Genomic DNA, 19,616 nt, shown 5'->3' with positions numbered 1-19,616 from the left:
GGTCAACTCCTTAAGATTAAAACAAGATTTGCGAGAAATTTTTGAAACTAGTTGGAGGAAGAAAGTAGATGGGAGGCTCTTTGTAAAGGTGTAACCAAGTGAAGTGAAGTTAAAAAGCAAGCCTAACCTCATGTTTGGACAGGTTTCAGACTTATAGTTGTATTGGATTTGGATAAGATGATAAATAAAATTGTATTAAAATTTGTCCAAATCCATCCAAATCCAAATCTAAGTTGAGATTTAATTGAGCTTAAATTACACTTTTTGAGCTCAATTTTACTAATGCTTGTTTTATTAATACAAAATGACTTGACCTTGTGTGCGGGTCAAAAACTAATTTCAATCTCAAACTTCATTACATTCATATTGCTTTATCCATTCTTGTGTTTACAAATTATAATTTTAAATTATGAAAAAACAGTTAAATAAATTTTAAATTATGATAATAATTTTTTAATTTTTTTTTTAAAAATGGATATATTAGTAAATCCAACATTGAGTGTATTTATCAAGATAGTTCACAAACCTAATAAATGAACCTATGATCGAGCACTTAACAAGTTCGGTCACAAGTTAGAACTAGTTACCTAAGCACACTTGCATGCCCAATTTATGATCATTTTGAACTTGGCTCATCAAATAGACACACTTAACATAAGCTTGAGCTTATTTCATTTTAACTATTTAATTGAGCTATAATCAAGTAGTCGATTCAAGCATGCTCTCAATATAATTTTTATTATTATTTTTTAAGAATTAAAATAGAACATGTACACACATGCACATACATATGGTAGTCATTGTCTATGCATTTTTCACAGCATTTAGAAGAGCTTTTTCAAAAAACATGCGGAAAGGTTATTTGTATGTAGGATTTAAAATCTACCAGTTACAGAATGTCAGACTAGCACTTGAATTCGTATAGTTAGGTATAGAAGCCAGCAATATAATCCAGCAATATTTCAACAAACCCAAACATTAATATAACTACTTGTGCTTGGTGGATTACAAATCTTACGCGTACAGATCATTCCTTCTAATTAAACATTTGATAGGTAGGTATGAATTAGAAATAGAAAAAATGAAATCAAGTTTATCCCTTGATTCAACCTGGAGGGAGAGAGAGTTGCATATTATGACAAAGTTTAACTGTCGTCAAATAGTACAATTTAAGAGGCATTAATCCTAAAAAAAAATCCATGATTTAACCTGTAACAAATGAAAAATACAGTGAGCAACTGTTTGGAGGGGTAGAAAGTCCTCGGCCTTTAGGATGGTGAAATAGGGAACGGATAATACAAGGCATCTACTTCCAAAGCTTTCTCAGGGACATGTTTTTCTCTGTCTCCTTCTTCATCACTTTGGCCACTGCCATCTCAAAGTCTTCCTGCGTTACATGAACTCTCCTCTCTCTCAAGGCAAACATTCCAGCTTCTGTGCACACCGCCTGCAAGTTACAGCATTTAACTCAAGTCAAGAATTTTTATGGCACATATCTACTAGGTCTTAATCAAATACATGCTACAGATCCTAGTAATAGTAATGTAACATTATAAAAAAACAGGAGTGGCTTTTTTTTTCTACCACGTGGCACAGAGATTCAATCATATATGGGAGATCAGTTTATCACTAAAATTCATTGTATTGTTTTTATTACATTCAAATGGGAATGCCACCGTTAATTGTGTTATAGATTTGATCATAGGGGAGATCAGCATATCACTAAAAATAAAAAAGGATCATCTTTGGGGGAAAAAAACAGACTGCATATGGATAAGTGGTAAATAGACCCATGTTTAAATGGGTTCGATAAGATATGGGTCAGACTATTTCATGTAAATGGGTCATTGCCACTCGTTTTACATGTCTAGTTCGCAAAAAAATGTGATACTGAGATAAAGCAGAAAGGAGGGCTAAAATACATGGGAAAAAATGGCATGCACATGAATTTTAACTGAGCAGAGGCAAAAAATTTACATGTTTACCCGGATTAAAGCCTCCTGATCACCAGGAGGATATTTTCTGGTGATCATGGATGGGAAAGGAAAGTCCGTGATTGCGGGAAGTTCCAATTTCATCAGTCCATATCTCACCTATATTAGCATTCAAATTTGAATAATAGGAACTGCACTTTAACAAAGTTGGATGGGCCTTACGGCCCAAGAACTCATAAATAGCCCAAAAGTTTAGGACCTTAATTCAAACAGTAACGACTTAAATTCGAACCAACAAGTGAGCATGTTTCATCAAGGGCTCATAAAAATCAAGCCCAGTTGATGGAGTTTCCCATCTTTGTTGCAGCAACGATACGATCAAAGGGAGAGCTGCTCATCTTAGTTGCAGAACACTGAACAAACCTTTGCCTGAATTGAAGGTTCCAACAGGAGCGACGACCCTTTATGACACTTTGCTTTTCATGAAAGAAGCAAGACTTGGGAGATCAGGGAGGTAGGCAATCATAGCAGGTAGCTCTATGTTGTCTATCATAAGTCTATGAACTGGTGAAAAGTAGAATGAATGGCTGAGGGATTGACGCAAAACAGAAAAACTGAAGGGTGTTCTACAAGATAAAAGGATGAAGGAAACGAAACAAACTCATTCTATGATTTTCAGAATCAATTTGTTGATTGATCAGCTTAGGAAGGCAAAAAGGCAGGGCAGGTCAGATGCACTACTGTTGCTTGATCGTGGCACCTAAACGCTGTCAGAACAGGTTAGGGTCAGGATGACTGATACAGGTTTTGATAGCCAAAATATGGGAGACTAACCTCAAAGGTTCTCTTGCCAAGTTCAATATTAATTATGAGATGAACAATGAAGGAAGAGGTTTTTCTCTCTTAATACAGGTCTGTATTGATAGATTTTCATTTAATAATGAGTGAAGAATATTTTTCCAAATATTGTTCTGGAGGTTTTGCCTAGAACTGTTTCTGATCATTGTCATGTGTTTAGATTTGAGTCCTGCCATGTGGGCTCTACTCCCTTTAGATTTGAGAACCTGTGATTTACTGATCATTCTCTGGGGATTAGTGTTCAGAACTGGGGAAAAAAGTGACAATGAGTGAAAAATAATGTGAAATTTAGGAAAATAAGGAGTTTTTTGGAGACAACCAGGAAACATGATTTTGGAAATGGAAGGTTTGAATAGGTTACGAAAAGCACGATCTGTGGGATGAAGAGGATCGAACTAGGAGAGTTCACCTACTAATGATTTCACTGGTTTGGAGGGGATTCTCATGAGGGAGGACGTTACCTGGAGGCAGAAGCTGGGATTATTAAATTGGGTTAAGGAGGGCATTTGTAATTCTAGATTTAATCACATGGCTAATGGGAGGAGGAAGAGTTTCATAAGAGGTCAGATTCCCATCTCATAATGAGGGATAACAGGGAAATTGGTCAAGAGGTTGCTGGTTTCCACAAAAATCTTTATTCAGATGAAATTCAGGATAGGCAGATAAATGACGGGCTCAATAGAAATCCAATTAAGGGGAAAAGATGTTGGGTTAGAGAGACATTTTGATGTCAGCAAGATCAAGGCGGCTGATATTCAGGTGGAGGGATGGATTCTCCTAATGGTTTCACGATAGATTTTTCCCAAGATGGTTGAAGGGGGATTAAGGATGACAAAATGAGATTTTTAATGAATTCATGGCAATGGGCGGTTGAGAGGAGTGTAAATTTTACTTCTATTATAAAATAAAATAAAAAATCAGCCCTCTATAAGGTAAAATATAGCCTACTAACTTGGCTACTTGCCTTCATAAAATTTTGGCTGAACCATAGTGGTTAAAAGCACGCCTCCTAGGCGCGAGGCGCAGAGAGACGAGGAGGCCAGCGCCTCATACCATGTGAGGCGAGGCGACCTGCAAGAGGTGCAATGAGGTGCAGATGGGCACCAGGCACACCTTGAAAATTTTGAGCCAGTTAAATGAAGAAATAGCCAGAGGCCAGAGCCCTAGCCCTCATTCGACTCAAACAAACAGGAGCCCCGGCCCTCTTTGACCCTTTGAAGCCCCACAACCCTTTGCGAGTTCGTCTTGCACATTTCAAACCAGTAGGAGCCTTCGCATCAGCAGCGTGATTTGTCTGCAAGCCTTCGAACCAGCAGGAGCCTTCGCAAGCTCGTCTTCGAGCCTTCATACCAGCAGCGTGAGTTCGTCTTCAACGTTTCAAACCAGCACGACCCTTCACTACTTCGTATTCCACATTTTGAACCAGCAGGAGCCTTTGCAAGTTCGTCTAAGAGCCTTCGAACCAGCAGTGTGAGTTCGTCACTTCATCGTCAACATTTCAACCAGCAGCAAGCTCATCTTTGAGCCTTCGAACCTTCTCTTCACTGCCTGCTGCTGCTTATAATATTATATGTAATTAAATACGTAGTTTAATCTTTAATGTAAGTTTATAACTAATACATAATATTCTTTTTACTGAATCTAGCTACTGTTTTTTAATTTGTTTGGAAATGCATTATACAAGTCTTAAATCTTAAATGGATTATTGCCTGTATTAGGCTATTAGCTACTAATGCAAAATGAGTATGTTGATGTTTTATTAGGTTATTGCTTTGAAATCTTTTATTGTACTCCTTTATTTTGATGTTGAACTATGTAGAATTGTTGCTTCTTTTTAAATTTCCAATTTTGCTATTGAATGTTTTGGCATTTTAAATTCTAATATTACTAGATATTCATATGTTCATGTATCAATTACCCCAAATAGGCATTTTCCAGCATTTTAATAGTAGCGCGCCTCACCTTCATGAGGCGTGCGCCTTGGCTTCAAATACCCTTTGCGCCTCGGCTCACCTCATGCCTCTAACTACTATGGGCTGAACTGTTATCTTAAGAGACTTAAGGAGGTTTGGCCAGAAACAATGACTAAGGTGTAATAAGGGAGTCATCCTTAAACTTGATTTTGAGAAAGCCTATAATGGGGTGCATTGCACTTTTCTGGATTAGGTGTTGGAAAAGAAAGAATCTTAGTTGATCTATGAAAAATGTAATGAAGAAACGTTGGCATCCACAAATGTCTATGATTGTGAACATGCAACCTATGGATTGATTTAGCTCAAGGACTGAGGCTGAGTGATCACCTTTCGCCCTTTTTGTTTATGTTAAGTCATTGATAGGTATAGATTAGTCTCACATGCTCAAGGCTTAGGTGTGATTAGCAAGCCTAGGGTTGGCATGGGGGACGTGGAGGTGCTCATCTTGAGTTTGGCCAATGACATCATTTCCCTTTTAGAAAATAATGCTGAAATGTTGAAAGTGCTTGCTCTACATACACGCACACGCACACACACGCGCACACGCACACACACACACACGCACGCACGCACGCATATATATATATATCGAGATTAAAGATAGTTATGGCTAAGAGTGGCATTGCAAATATTAATCTGGATCAGGATGAGAGGAGAATTTTACTTCTCTTGTTTCTTGTACTTCTTCATCTTGGGTCTTCCTTTTGGGGGCAATCCTATATTTGCATCTTTTTACATATTAAAGAATTGGAAAAGAGCTTACATTTTGTTAGGGGTTGTATCAACTTATCCATGCTTGTCTCCCAAGTATTTTGATTCACCTAGTGAGACTTAAGGCTTGGTTTTTTTTTGTCATTGATTTTTTGTCTCTTTTTAAGAATTTTGTTACTGTATCAGGTAAGATGGAAAGGATTGTGGGAGACTTTTTTCAGTCGGGCACAGTGATAGTAAGAGATTGTTTAGGGTGGAGGTATGTGTTTAGAAGACCCCAAGTTAGTATGGCACTTTAGGCACAAGAATTTGGCCTCTAAAAATATCTCAAAAAGAAATTTGGTCGTGGTGGTTTCCCTTAAAAACAGACTCTTTGCACAAGGTTATTAAGTCTATTGCAAAAGGTTCGATATCAAAGGAAATATTTATACTAGTCTTGTCATGCGAGTCTTTGGAAGTTAATTTCAGATATATTGCACCCTCAGTCATCTTACTTGTTTTAAGGTTGGAAATGGTAGTGTAATTCCTAATTGGGGGGAACCTTGGATCGGGGGAAGTTCCTTGCCAGCCTTGGTTGCTCATCCATTCAGGCTTTTTGTCCTTCCATAGTCCAATTGCCACCTCCTATTCTACACAGAGTGGCTCTCCTTGTTGAAATTTCCAATTTTTTTTCAGAATCTTAAAGAAATAGTGGTAGACAAGCCTGCAATTTGATGACAGCTTTTAGATTCCTTTTTTTGACCCCCACTTAAGGAGTGCCCGTATTTGGTATCAGGACAATTCAAAAGAATTTTCACCTATCCTCCGGAAGGCTAAGGGCCTGTTTGGTTTTGTTTTCAGATTTTCATCAATGTTCTGCATAAAGTAACAAGGGAAACAACAAATGAAAAACAAAACCCCTCCTCCCCCTTTTGAGGATTCTACAAAATAATGTTTTCTGTGAACTTGGATATAATTCAAAACTCTCAACCCTTTCTTATCCCATCATTCATATGTTCCACCACCACCCACCATGGCACACCTACTGTTCCCCATGATCCACCTTTCCCAGCAGCCACACACCAACATCCCCCACCTCTTCTTGTCACCGCTCACAACCCCCCACTGCTGCCTACCACCACCAAAGATGACAAACCACTGCTGCCAATGACCAGTTCCACCCACCATTGTTAGTCACCTCCACTCAACCCCACCCACCACCACCACCACTCACTGCCCACCACCAACTGTTACCACCACCACCACCACCACCACCTCCACCAAATGTTTTACTTCACCAACACCACAACCACCACCAGGAAACCAAGCCTTAAGTCCCGCTAGTTGATATTAACTATCTGAATTTTCCACCAATTTGCATGATTTTGGGCAGCTTCCTTCAACGATATTAGGGCTATTAAATCCTTACTATCTCATTCCAAGTTATTTTAGACCTAGTCCTACCCCTTCTACTACCCCTCACAATAACTAGCTCACTCCTCCGCACTAGTGCCCCACTTGGCCCATTTTACAAATGCCCAAACCATCTAAAACGCTCCTCCCTTATCTTATCTTCTATAGTAGCCACGCCTAATTTACCATGAATATGTTCATTCCCTAATTTTTCTTCCAACATTATACTACTCATCTACCTAAGCATTCTCATTTCAACAACTTTTACTTTTTGGCTATGTTATTTCTAGTTATCAACATTCTAATCCTGTCCTATAAAACTTTCCTTCTAATTCTAAGGGTATTCTACAACCACATTGCATGCCCAAAGCACTTCTCCATTTTACCCAAATTGCTATAATTCTATGTATTACATTTTCTTCAATCACCCCTAATGCTTACATAATAAATCCAAGGTATCCAAATCAACTCATGCTACTAATTTCTTAACCATCAAGTTTATTCTTTTCTCCAATATTCCTCCACTGAAATTACATTTTATAAATTATGTCCTCTAGATTCTAAAGGTTCTCTCACAATTCTAACTTAGATTCTACTCCACTCCTAGTTTCATCACTTGAGACAGTATCATCTGAAAACAACATACACCACATATCTATCAGCATACCTACTGCATACCCCCCGTTTTAAATGTTGAATTCCAACCACCTAAAAATAAAATAAGAAAATTTTATTTCCTGATGATACAAATGCATTCTCTATTTCCTTTTTTAGAAAACTACTCACATTTAAACATCTCAACACTTTTTTATAGAAAATACGCACAATACAACTGTTTTTTTCATTTTCAAAAACACTAAGTTGATACAAGTTTTTTGAAACCTTAACTAAATGGTGCCTAAGATTCCTTTTAGGGATAGAGCATTCGCCTAGCCTCTGGTTACAAGATTAATACTTTTAAAGATAGAGCATTCACCTAGAATTTGGTTCTAAAAAAAGATTAAAATTCTTAACAAGATAAATGCTTATGACTCGTTGCCAGGGAGAAGACCTAATAAATTAAATGAGCCCAAATATATGGGTGGTATATCTAGTTTCTAGTGAGAAATTCAAACATTTTTCCTTTATTGCCAAGTGGCTAGGCAACTTTTGAGTAGGCTCCTTTATTTGACGGGTGAAGCTAGGGTGGTTTCACACATAGTGGATGATTTTTGGTTGAAGTTTTGGGGGTTCGGTAGTACCAAAGGAGAAAATGTGGTGAAATTGTGCTATGATAACTACTCTTAGGAGAATTCTAGGATCATTACCCTTTGGCTTCTGCTTCTCTAAGTCACTTCTGCCAGCAACTTAAAGATCAGCCAAAGACCAACCTTAGCTGCCACTCGCACAGCCTCCCGTTCATTCTTGACAAAGACAAGAAAGGTGCAGAGCTTTACTCACACAAGAAATAAATAAATAAATAATATATGAACCTGTCCACTCACACACACAATAATAATAATAATAATAATTATAATAAAATTATAATAAAAATAATAATAATAATATCTAAATCAGCCCACTTAGTAAGACCAAACCAGTTCAACCAGACCAGATTGAACTAAACCAGTTAGTCCAGAATGGACCAAACTGAACTAGCTCCCAAACCAACCAGAAACACTAGACAAAAAACAATAGCCACAAAGGACCAGTTTGATCCCATCACTTACAAAGTAATTCTAATGTATGAGTGGGAAGAATGGGCCAAAAAGCAAATCCAAGAATTTACTGCTCAGGTATCTTCTCTCAAATCTCAAGTTGTTGCTTTTCCAAAATTTGCCTCTAATTTTGAGCAAAAATTCAATTCTTTCAAGTCCACATTTCTACTCTCTTGACCTTTGTTGGTCCAAATTGAAAACAAAAGGGAGTAGCTGTGGCCTGCCCCTTCATCAGACCCCACATATGCAGGAGCTTTGTGCACCAAGCTGCCCTTTTTTATTTGCAGTGTTTTTATTAGGATCATATCTTCAAGATTCTAGGGTATTATCATTTAGGAAACTAGTTTTTTGAATTATTTAATTCCTTAATTTAACTTCCTCATCTTCCAAGCATTGTAAACCTATAAAAAAGCCCTCTATGAATTAGTTTTTAATCAAACTGGAATTGAGAATTGAATTTGCTGACCAGTTGGACATTGGTTTTGTATCACAACAGCCCTTGAAAAGCTCTAAACTAAAGCTTAAAGAAATGCCAAACACCAAACCTTATTCCAGAGTAAAGATGGAGACACTCTTGCCCAAAAATATAGGAGTATTTATTCCAACCAAATCCCCACAGATCAGCGAAAAGAGCACATCTCCACAGACCACAACCTCTCAACATCCTCACCCTTCCTAAAATCTACAAAAGAGAAACTCAAAACACTCCTCCACCGACTTCAGATGCATCCAAATGTCACCAAGTTCTCCAACTAATCTATTCCAGTGTGTAAAAACAAATGGGGAACATTCTCCAACCTACTAGCACACAGAAAGCAGACCTCTAAAGACAGCCTCAGAAGACATCTTACTCTGCATCAGATTGTTTGTGTTAGATCTATTAAGGACCACCAGCCATACAAACAACTTTATCTTAGAAGGGATTTCAGCCTCCAGGTGCACAATAAGAGGGGGAAGACATTAAACTTGACAAGGTAAGAAAAACAGACTCAAACAAATAACCACCTAAAGAATTCAAACACATCCCATCATCACTCCTATAAGAGATATGACAACCCTCCAACACATCGAGCGAAGAAGGAATCTCCACCCCACCCAATCCCCGATCATTCAAATCCCTTATAAATTTAAAATTCCAAGAAAAGAAGTCACCATCTAGAAATAGAAAGGAAGAAAAATAGCACCATTATGGACAAAATAAAGATAGTACAATCAAGAAAAGGAACACCGCAAAGCAGAACCCCCCCACAATAAAAAAAAAATCCACCTAAAAGCAAATCAATTTTCATTACCAATTTTAAATTTTGTAGAAGGTACAAAGCAGGGGTGAACCTGCAAAATGAACCTCCAAGGACTCCAAGAAGAACATCGAAGACCCATATTAGCATATCCACTCATTCACCTAGAAAACATACTTCTTGTAATCTGTCCCAAAGGGAGTTTACCTCTTAAGGGAAACTGCCAAAACCATTTAACCAGGGAGCAGTTTTTTTTAAGACACCAAATTACCATGATCCAAACAAACCCCCCCCCCCCCCCCCAAACTGATCCCTCCTCTCTCCTACACCTACCTAACCAAAGAAAATCCCTCATGATCACTCAGCCGAGAATCTTAAACGAAGACCAAAAGGAAACAGAAATGGTGGACAAACTAGCCTGAATTAGGGTAATATGTCCACATAAAGAAAATAAGGCATCTCTTTACCCATCCAAACCCTTAGCAACTTTATTAACCACAGAACCCTAGATAGCTAAAGAACGAGACTTCCCTCCTGAAGAGACTCCTAAATAAATCAATGGCCTAAGACACCCCACCCAACTAAGGAGGTCAACTCCAAACCCCTACAAAAACCAAGATTAACGGCTCCAACTGCACTCTTCCCCAAGCTACTACTAGGGCCCTTCTCAAAGATCTGCAAAATGGTAAGAATATTTAAGAAAGAGCCAACATCATCATCAAAGAAAATAATAATGTAAGAATGGGAAAAAACACCTCCTTCCCACCTTAATACCGCTCACAACCCCCTCACCCTCACACTTGCCATTTTAATATGGATCCCCTTGTCTCACTCCCTAAGAAGACTTAAACTAACCTTTTGGCTCCCTATTGAAAATTATTGCAAAATATACATCACATAAACACCTCTCATCCATTTTCAACCACCTATATCCAAACCCTTCTTTCGTCCTTAAGACCTTATCCAAAAACCACCAAGTCCCAACTAATCCAATCCAATGCCTTCTTGAACTCCATTTAAACACAATTCCCTTCTTTCTTGCTACGAGAGCACCCTCCACCACCTCATTAGCAACTACGATAGCATCAACAATCTTCCTACCCTTAAAAAATCACTATAGGCAAAAGAAATACCGTCACTAATTACAGAACTCAACTATCAGCAAGAACGTTAGCTATGATCTTACACACACTAGTTACTAAGCTAATAGGCCAAAAATGCAACACCCTCGTGGCCTACTCTTCTTCTGCAGTAAGGTGGTAAAGGAAGAATTAACACTTTTCCCCCCCCAATTTGTCAACCCTATGAAACTCATCACAGGTCCCCATTATATTCTCCTTTACCATATCCCAACACTCCTCTGGGGAGGGGAAAAAAGTCTCTCTCATGGATCCAGAGCCAATCAGAAGTAAACATGATGGTCATAATACAGGGCCACGAACTAGGACTTGTGTCATAAGTTGCTGAAAAAGAAGAGCAATTTGGAACAATAAATAAGAGCCAAGACAGCCTGTGAGTTCCAAAAAGAACAAAGGAAATATAATGCGTCTTGAGGCATGATGTCTGAAAAAACAACTAGGAGTGTGATGAGAAATACATTATGGGGAATAAACATAAATAATCTGGGACACACCTTTAGCTCTGCACCAGATGCACCATTCATCTTCTCTGCAATTTTCTTCAAATCAATCCCACGCATCAAATTCATTTTCCTCGAGTGAATCTTTAAGATATCCAAGCGAGACTGCCAAAGATTATACATACAGATCAGCATACATCTGCACTATCTCAATGATGTTAACTAACAGAAAGTTACATCAGATCACATGGTGATTGTAAATATGTAGACAAGATGATTTGCAATCTAACTGACATCAATTCTTGAATACATAATACAAAAGGGCAAAAAATAAAAAATAAAAAATAAATGAAAACAAAACCTATAAATGATTCATGCTGAGTTGCTGAGTAACATACCTCTTCATTGGGATTTGGGAACTCAATCTTCCTGTCAATCCGCCCAGGTCTAAGGAGTGCCTGGTCCAGAATATCAATTCGATTCGTAGCCATTAAAACCTGTACAAATCTTACTGTTATAACAGTGTCATGAATATAAGTCTGTAGGTTTCAAAACAGCGGAAGAACTCAACACATAATAACAATAATAACAACACAAAAATACTTTTATCTTGTTGGATGCTTCAAATCCATCCAGCTGATTGAGAAGCTCCAACATAGTCCGCTGCACTTCACTATCACCATTGCCTGTGCCAGATTCCATCCGGGCAGATCCAATACTATCAATTTCGTCCATAAAGATGATTGATGGAGCATGCTCTCTGTTAGAAAAACATCGAAATTGAGTTCAAAACACATGCTTCATGAAGACCACACTTTTTCTTAAACCAAACACTCAAGATAAATTATAAATTATAGAAAACAAGTAACTGGAATCCATAACCTACAAAGAGCTAGACAAATTCCTCAAAGTTATCAAAGAACAAAAACAAACCTGGCCATGACAAAAAGTTCTCTAACCATTCGAGAGCCTTCACCAATATATTTCTGAACCAATTCAGAACCAGAAACCCTGATAAAGGTACAGTCAGTATGATGAGCCACTGCCCTAGCAAGCAGTGTCTTCCCTGTACCAGGCGGCCCATACAGCAGAACTCCCTATTTAAATATATAGAGAAAAGTAATAAATGAGCATAAAGCAGACAAGTAGGAAATTGCGATGACTGAAACAAGTAAAATCACCTTTGGTTGAGCTATTCCAAGACTCTCAAACAACTCAGGATGCTTGATAGGAAGCTCAATAACCTGAAAAGATCAACAGAGTTATCTAATCAATTCTACATATGGCTCCCTTGTACGCCCAACCATAAGAACAAAAAAAGGAAGCAATTACAATAACAATGACATGACAGAAAAAATTAATTGGTCAGGGCCACAGGGAACAAACCTCCTTTATCTCTTTGATTTGCTGGTCAAGACCACCAATCATATCATATGTAGAGTCAGGAACTTTCTCAACTTTCATAAGGTTCACAAGAGGATCGACTTTACTAGGCAAGATCAAGTGTAGCACATAGCTATCATTACGTAAAGCAACTCTTGTAGATGGTGTGATCTTTGTAATATCAATATTCTTATCAATATCTACAACATATTTCCCTTCTGGATGAACCTACACCAAACAAAAATAAAGAATGTAAAGCATGAACGACACAAAAAAAGTAATTGTGCACCATAACAACTTCACCATGAGGTTCCATACTATATGAATAAAGACAGAAAAATTTCAACACTTGAGAAGAAGAATTTGTGCTTCACAGATTTCGAAGATCCATAAATGGGGAAAGATTTTGTTACTATGTAGGACAAATAAAGAAACAGAAAAGAGAGAGAGAGAGAGAGAGAGAGAGAGAGGATTAAGGGAGAGAAACATAGAGAAGAAAGATGAGAAGAAGAAGCACGAAATAGAGGGAAGAAACAAATAGTTCTGGAATTCAAAAATATTATAACTATTTAATACAACACAGAGAGTACTTATACCCCCAATATTACAACTAAACAAATAATTAAAAAATAACACCAAAATGCTTGGAAATACAAAAAGAAAAAAAAAAAAACCAGAATTTTTCCAAACTAAAATAAAAATCATAATTTCTCAAGCTATAGCTACAATATAAGCATCTTAAATATGCTAATGCATCAAGACAGACATAAATTTAATGAAAACAATCTTTCACATCAATCAAATGCAAACAAAACCCTTGTTAAAAGATCTCAAATGCAATGATGAAAGTCATCGATGAACCCTTCAGCAGCAAAAAGATACAAGGTTTAAATATACTGACCTTGCAGAAAATTGTAATAAGCTCATAATTTTTCCATTAACAAGAAAAAATCAGTAAGCAAGTGCTTGACAAGCAACAGGTTCATGTGACATATATCGAGCCAGAAAACTGAGTTCAACAGGATCCAGTGAAAAAGCACTACCCCAATTTTTTCTTTTGTAGATAAGCACTCATGGGAAGCGTACAATTTTAAAAAAAAAAAAATGTGAACTCTTTTTATTTCCACCCTACCATGCAAAGAACAACAACAAAACCAAGCCTTAAGTCCCACTAGGTGGGGTCAGCTATATGAATCTTTTTCCGCCGATTTATGCAATCATGGACTATTTCTTTTGACAGATTCAAGGATAGTAAATCCTTACCCACTATCTCCTCCCAAGTTATTTTAGGTCTATCCTTACTCCTTCTTCTGCCCCCCATAATAACAAACTCACTTTTCCTCACTAGACTATGTGGCCTACGTTACAAGTGTCCATACCATCTGAGTCATCCCTCCCTTTTCATATCTTCTATAAGAGCTACACCTAACTTACTGCGAATATGTTCATTCCTTAATTTTTCTTTCAATATTATACCACTCATCCATCTAAGCATTCTCATTTCAACAACTTTTACTTTTTGGATATTATGTTTCTTCATCGTCCAACATTCTAATCCATATAGCATAGCTGGTCTTATAGTTGTCCTATAAAACTTCCTATTCAATTTTGAGGGTATTCTACGATCACAAAGCACACTTGAAGCACTTCTCCATTTTACCAAACCTGCTTTAACTCTATGCATCACATCATCTTCAATTTCTCCTTCAACTTGCATAATAGATCCAAGGTATCGAAATATACAAGTGCTATTTATTTCTTCATCATCAAGTTTAACTTTGTCTCCAATATTCCTCCTATCATTACTAAAATTACATTCCATATATTCTGTCTTATTTCTACTTATCCTAAAACCTCTAGATTTCACAACTTCTCTCCATAATTCTAACTCACCCTCTACTCCGTCCCTAATTTCATTAATTAATACAATATCATCTACAAACAACATATACCATGGAACCTCCTTTTGAATACTCTTAGTCAATTGGTCCATCACTAAAGCAAAAAGATAAGGACTCAAAGCAAATCCTTGATGTACACCTATGGTGATTGGAAATTCTCTAGTTTCTCCATCTATAGTCCTTACACTAATCATTACTCCATCGTACATATCCTTAATGACATCAATATACCTAACATACACCCTTTTTTTCTAAAACCCACCATAAAACTTCCTTAGATATCCTATCATGTGTATTCTCAAGGTCAATAAATATCATATGAAAGTCCCTCTTCTTTTCCCTAACATTTTCCATTAATCTTCTTAAAAGATATATAGCTTCTGTGGTAGATCTCCCAGGCATAAAACCAAATTGATTTCCTGAGACATTCGTTTCTAACCTTAATCTTTGTTCAATTACCCTTTCTCACAGTTTCATCGTACGACTCATAAGTTTAATTCCACGATAGTTATTAGAATTTTGAATATCTCCTTTATTTTTGTATATAGGTATTCAAGTGATTTTCCTCCATTCATCTATCATTTTTTTAGTTTTTATAATTGTATTAAATAACTTAGTTGACCATATAATTCCGTTATCATCTAAGCATTTCCAAACTTCAATTGGGATGTTATCTGGTCCCATAGCTTTCCCATTTTTCATCTTTTTTAGTGCAAACTTAACTTCGTTAACTCTAATTTTACAAATAAATCTCATATTTTTAGTCTTTTCCTCATTTGACAATCTAAGTTTAAGCCCTTTGTTTGATTTTCATTAAACTACTTACTAAAGTAACTTCATCATCTTTTTTTAATGTCTTCATCCTTAACCAAGATAATATCATCCTCACTTTTCAAGGGGTTGCTATCCTAGATAAATTCCAACGACACTCACTTTGTGGAATTAGATTTTTAACTTGTTTTTTTTAATTAAGTACTTGCTGCCCTATCTTGTTTGCATCCAGAAAAATAGAATGTCTGTTGCATTGTAAATTTATGAGATCACAACTAAACCACACGAATCATGCTAGATCAAAATGAAGGTATAAAAAAGAAATAAATAACAAAGTAACAAAAACCATGCAATTCATCAATGTAAGGCCTCAAAATTGAAGCATAGGATTTAATAAAAATTATTACAAACTAGTGTAAAATGTCAAATGCAAAATATCAACAAAAATAAACTGAAATGAATGAGAAAGAAAATGACTCTAGAGATGCGGTAATTGGTGGACTAAAATAAGAAAACAGCAAATAATAGATAAAATGCGAGTATGCTACAATACTGAAAATTATATAACTTCATGTAAGGAGAAGCAATTGATTGACAGAAAAAACCATAATAAATTCACCAAGAATCACTAACCTTCACTAAGACCTTTGATTTCCCCATGACTTTGACGACTTCGCCAACATATGATCCAGGCTCCTGAAGGAGCTGTAACTCTTCTTTTAGCATCCTGACTGTACATTGTTAAAACTGGCATCATGAAGTAATCCAACAATTGAAATTCAAGTTGTCACACAAAATACAACAATTAGACTCCACCACTCCATCTGGATAAATAATTAAGTATTAAGTCCAATCCAAAATTGGACACGAAACATCCAAACCAAAATAAAAAGGTGCTGCTTTTGATGTAGAAAAAAATTCGACCCCTTCTATGTGAAAATTACTGCATGCATACATTCATACAACAATAAAGTACTAAACAGGCAAACCTTCCCCTAAAACCCACCAGCTGCAAACCCAAATGATTCAAATGATCATTATATAAGGCACTTTCTCATCAAAAATTGCAGTGTATATATGAGAGAGAGAGAGAGAGAGAGAGAGAGAGAGAAAGGCAGGCAGGCAGACAGTGTGTATGGTGTGTATGTGTTTGTTGAGAGAGAAAGGTCTTTGACTCAATTAAGTGCCACTTATTCAAACATTATTATAGAAAAAGGATATAAAATACCAGCCCAAATTCGTGGAAAATTTCTCTAGTGATGCAGTATCTAGTAGGAACAGTTTATTTGCAAACAAAATAATAAATAAAAATAACAGGCTGTGTCTATTACAGATAACACCCCAATCAAACATAGCTTACAGGTATTCTACTAAAACAGCATCAAACAATTATGCCTATACGTCTTCTAGAAATCTTCCCTTAAATGAAAATGTAAAGATAAAATAAGCTTGCTTCTGAGAAGGACAGGAGCATCTTTCTATCATAAAATTTAACCACGAGAAATGGCAAAAAGGCTAAATCACACTTTGATAATTAACAAAATGTAGGGAAAGAAAGGAAAATTAAATTACACCCTTAATTTTTTTTTGATTGTTTAGGAACATAAGAACCTCTGTTCTACAAGTCTAATGTGAACTATTTAGCATAGGTAAGGCCATCTTTATTGAAAATAATAATTAAAAAGACCACAAAATCATATCATTCCATTACAATATAAAGGGGCAAAACGCATTTCCATCTTGAAAGTTTTAGTCAAGTTCCAATTATTCCCTATACTTTTAATTGTTTTAAATTCCTCCAAGGATTTTCAAATTTGTTTTGATATCAACCTCCAACTTTTTAATTTGTTTCAGTATCCCCTTCATCTTTAATTCAATTTATCGAACATGTAATAAGACATTGTTCTCGATTTGTGTAGCAGACTGGCTGTATTTCCACATATCTTTCAATTTATTGGAAAATTTGATTATTAGTTAAGTAAATAAGCGCCCATAATCAAAGGGTAACTAGTCAAATTTGTATTGCAATTTTTCATAAATAATCATAAACAAATACAGGGAGAAATTCTTTTATATCAGAAATTGAGAATAAACTTGGTATTTATATGTTCTCTTAATAAAGATTAACATTGCAGGTGGAAACTGAAACGGATTGAAAAGTTTAGGAGGCATTGAAACAATTGAAAGTCCAGGGGCCACAGTGAAACTAGACCAAACTTAAGGACAGGATGCGTTTTTGGCAAAAGAAAGAAAAGAACGGTCAATAAGTTTACAAAATATTGATCCAAAGCCGTCTAGGGTAGAATCATAATTCGGATATCTTTTCTTTCCCCGGAATAAATAAAAGTTTCTCATAAAACCAACGAAACTAGATCAGACCCTATCGTTCAGAAAACCCGTAAATCAACTAAAATTGTAAACTCTCAGATAATAATGCGCAAGCAAATGACATCTACATAAGGGGGTTCAGTTAGGGTTTACGGGTCACCTCGAGAATTGAGATCGTTGCGCTGAGCTTCGAGGCGTTGGAGGTTGTGTGTCTTGTGGCGGAGCTGCAGCTGCTCATCGTGGATGTGTTGGAGATAGTACTGCCTGAGGCCTTCGCCTTGCTGCTTCATGCCTTTGGCCGAGCACACCTCCTCCGCCGCGGTAGCCTCTGACGCCTGCTTGGTGTCGATCGCGACGGTCGCCATCTACTCCGATGTAGAGAGAGAGAGAGAGAGAGAGAGAGAGCGGGGTTCCGGAGACTTGTTCCTTCGGGCTCAAGTTTTCAGATGCCCTCTCTTTCGGTCCTATCGATTATCTCAGACGGTGGCAGAACCGACGATTAAAATGCCCGTAAAACATCTAAACCGACGCCGTTTTAGCTCATTTGTCTATTACCCAAAAAAATCCCTGCACCGAATTACCCTTCTGGATTTGGAACTAATCAATTATAAGACGACGCATAGCAATTAAACACGTGATGTAAATTTTACCACACTTTAATAGGTTCGAATATTGATATAATATGTTATGATTGGTAGGTGCCAAATCTTAGATGGAGGAATTGTTCCTTGTAAGTAATTCTTTTAAACTTGTACGAATAATAATATCATATGTCACGGACTCATTAAAATCAAGGATTACAATGGTGAAACCCACACAAAGCATGGTTTATATGATGAGGAAGTAGAGTAGGGTCTATGCAAGTTATAGGTAGATGTAGAGAGTCGGTAGAGTATGCTCGCTTAAAGTCTATGTACACACTAATGACACTATGAATCCATATCGAGTAATATTTTTCCAAACTAATAGAATCATATAAATTGTCGAGAGAGAGAGAGAGAGGTGAATGGATTCATAACTGGAAGGCAAAGGGAAAAGATAGAGATACATAGAGAGAGAGAGAGAGAGGTGCATAGGCCAACTATATTAACATTGGGATTTTTTCCCTTTTTTTGTTAGTAACATCAAGACAGTTATTATGCGTCTAAGAGCTTCCTACAAGATTAATAACATGAATATTTATACCATCTCAAGTCAATTCTAAGATTTCAAATAGCCCAAATGGCTAATTTTATAGGTTTGACCTAAATTAGTGCTAGTTTGGACTTCTTAAATATGAAAAGATTCCCTTAATGCTAATATTTATTGTGGATTTGACTATGAGGTTAAGTGACCAACTTGTTCGCCAACTTTGTAAACGAGGCTGCTGGAAGTAGGAGATAATCCCTAACCAAAGGGAATTGGTGGTGACCCCATAATCTCCACGCTAGTGGGAGGTGAAGCAGGTTTAAGTGAGTCCTCCTTGCCCAACAATAATTGGATGGGCTTAAAATGCTTCTTACGTACCCAAATATTTCCTTGTGCAAGAGTGTTGTGGGTCGCCCTGAGAAAGATGGGCTAGTTGATTTGCAAAGCACATAGCTCTCTACCACCTCACCCTCACCAAAAGCCTCCCCACCAAGTTGGGCATCTAGGATTGGATGCTAGGGCTAGAATGGCTTAAGAAACTAACATTCTATCAACTTGTGTTTTTTATAAGAGCGACCTCACCATTGCTATAAAAAGAAAACAAAATAGATATAGAACATAAAGGAATGACCATAGACATAAAAAGTGAAACAAGTGGTTAATTGCTTGATATAACCAGTCACAAAGTGATGCATAATGAATTTGTAGAACTTAAAGAAGCTA

The 19,616-nt window shown here is 36.8% G+C and overlaps 1 protein-coding gene across 1 annotated transcript; it reads right to left on the bottom strand.

Annotated features, from left to right (window-relative positions):
* Positions 1–1,100: 1,100 nt before the first annotated feature.
* LOC131156984 (26S proteasome regulatory subunit 8 homolog A) lies at positions 1,101–18,265 on the bottom strand. The gene is made up of 9 exons (XM_058110779.1): positions 17,926–18,265; positions 16,071–16,168; positions 12,769–12,993; positions 12,564–12,626; positions 12,316–12,479; positions 11,986–12,142; positions 11,781–11,879; positions 11,437–11,547; positions 1,101–1,447 (listed from the first exon to the last, which is right to left on the bottom strand). Exons 1-9 carry the CDS (start codon positions 18,128–18,130, stop codon positions 1,307–1,309), a joined length of 1,263 nt encoding a protein of 420 aa, XP_057966762.1. The 5' UTR covers positions 18,131–18,265; the 3' UTR covers positions 1,101–1,306.
* Positions 18,266–19,616: the final 1,351 nt, after the last annotated feature.

This window comes from Malania oleifera, chromosome 6 (genome assembly GCF_029873635.1).
Source record: "Malania oleifera isolate guangnan ecotype guangnan chromosome 6, ASM2987363v1, whole genome shotgun sequence".
In the NCBI taxonomy this organism is placed as follows: domain Eukaryota; kingdom Viridiplantae; phylum Streptophyta; class Magnoliopsida; order Santalales; family Ximeniaceae; genus Malania; species Malania oleifera.
This window is presented reverse-complemented; position numbering and strand designations above follow the sequence as displayed.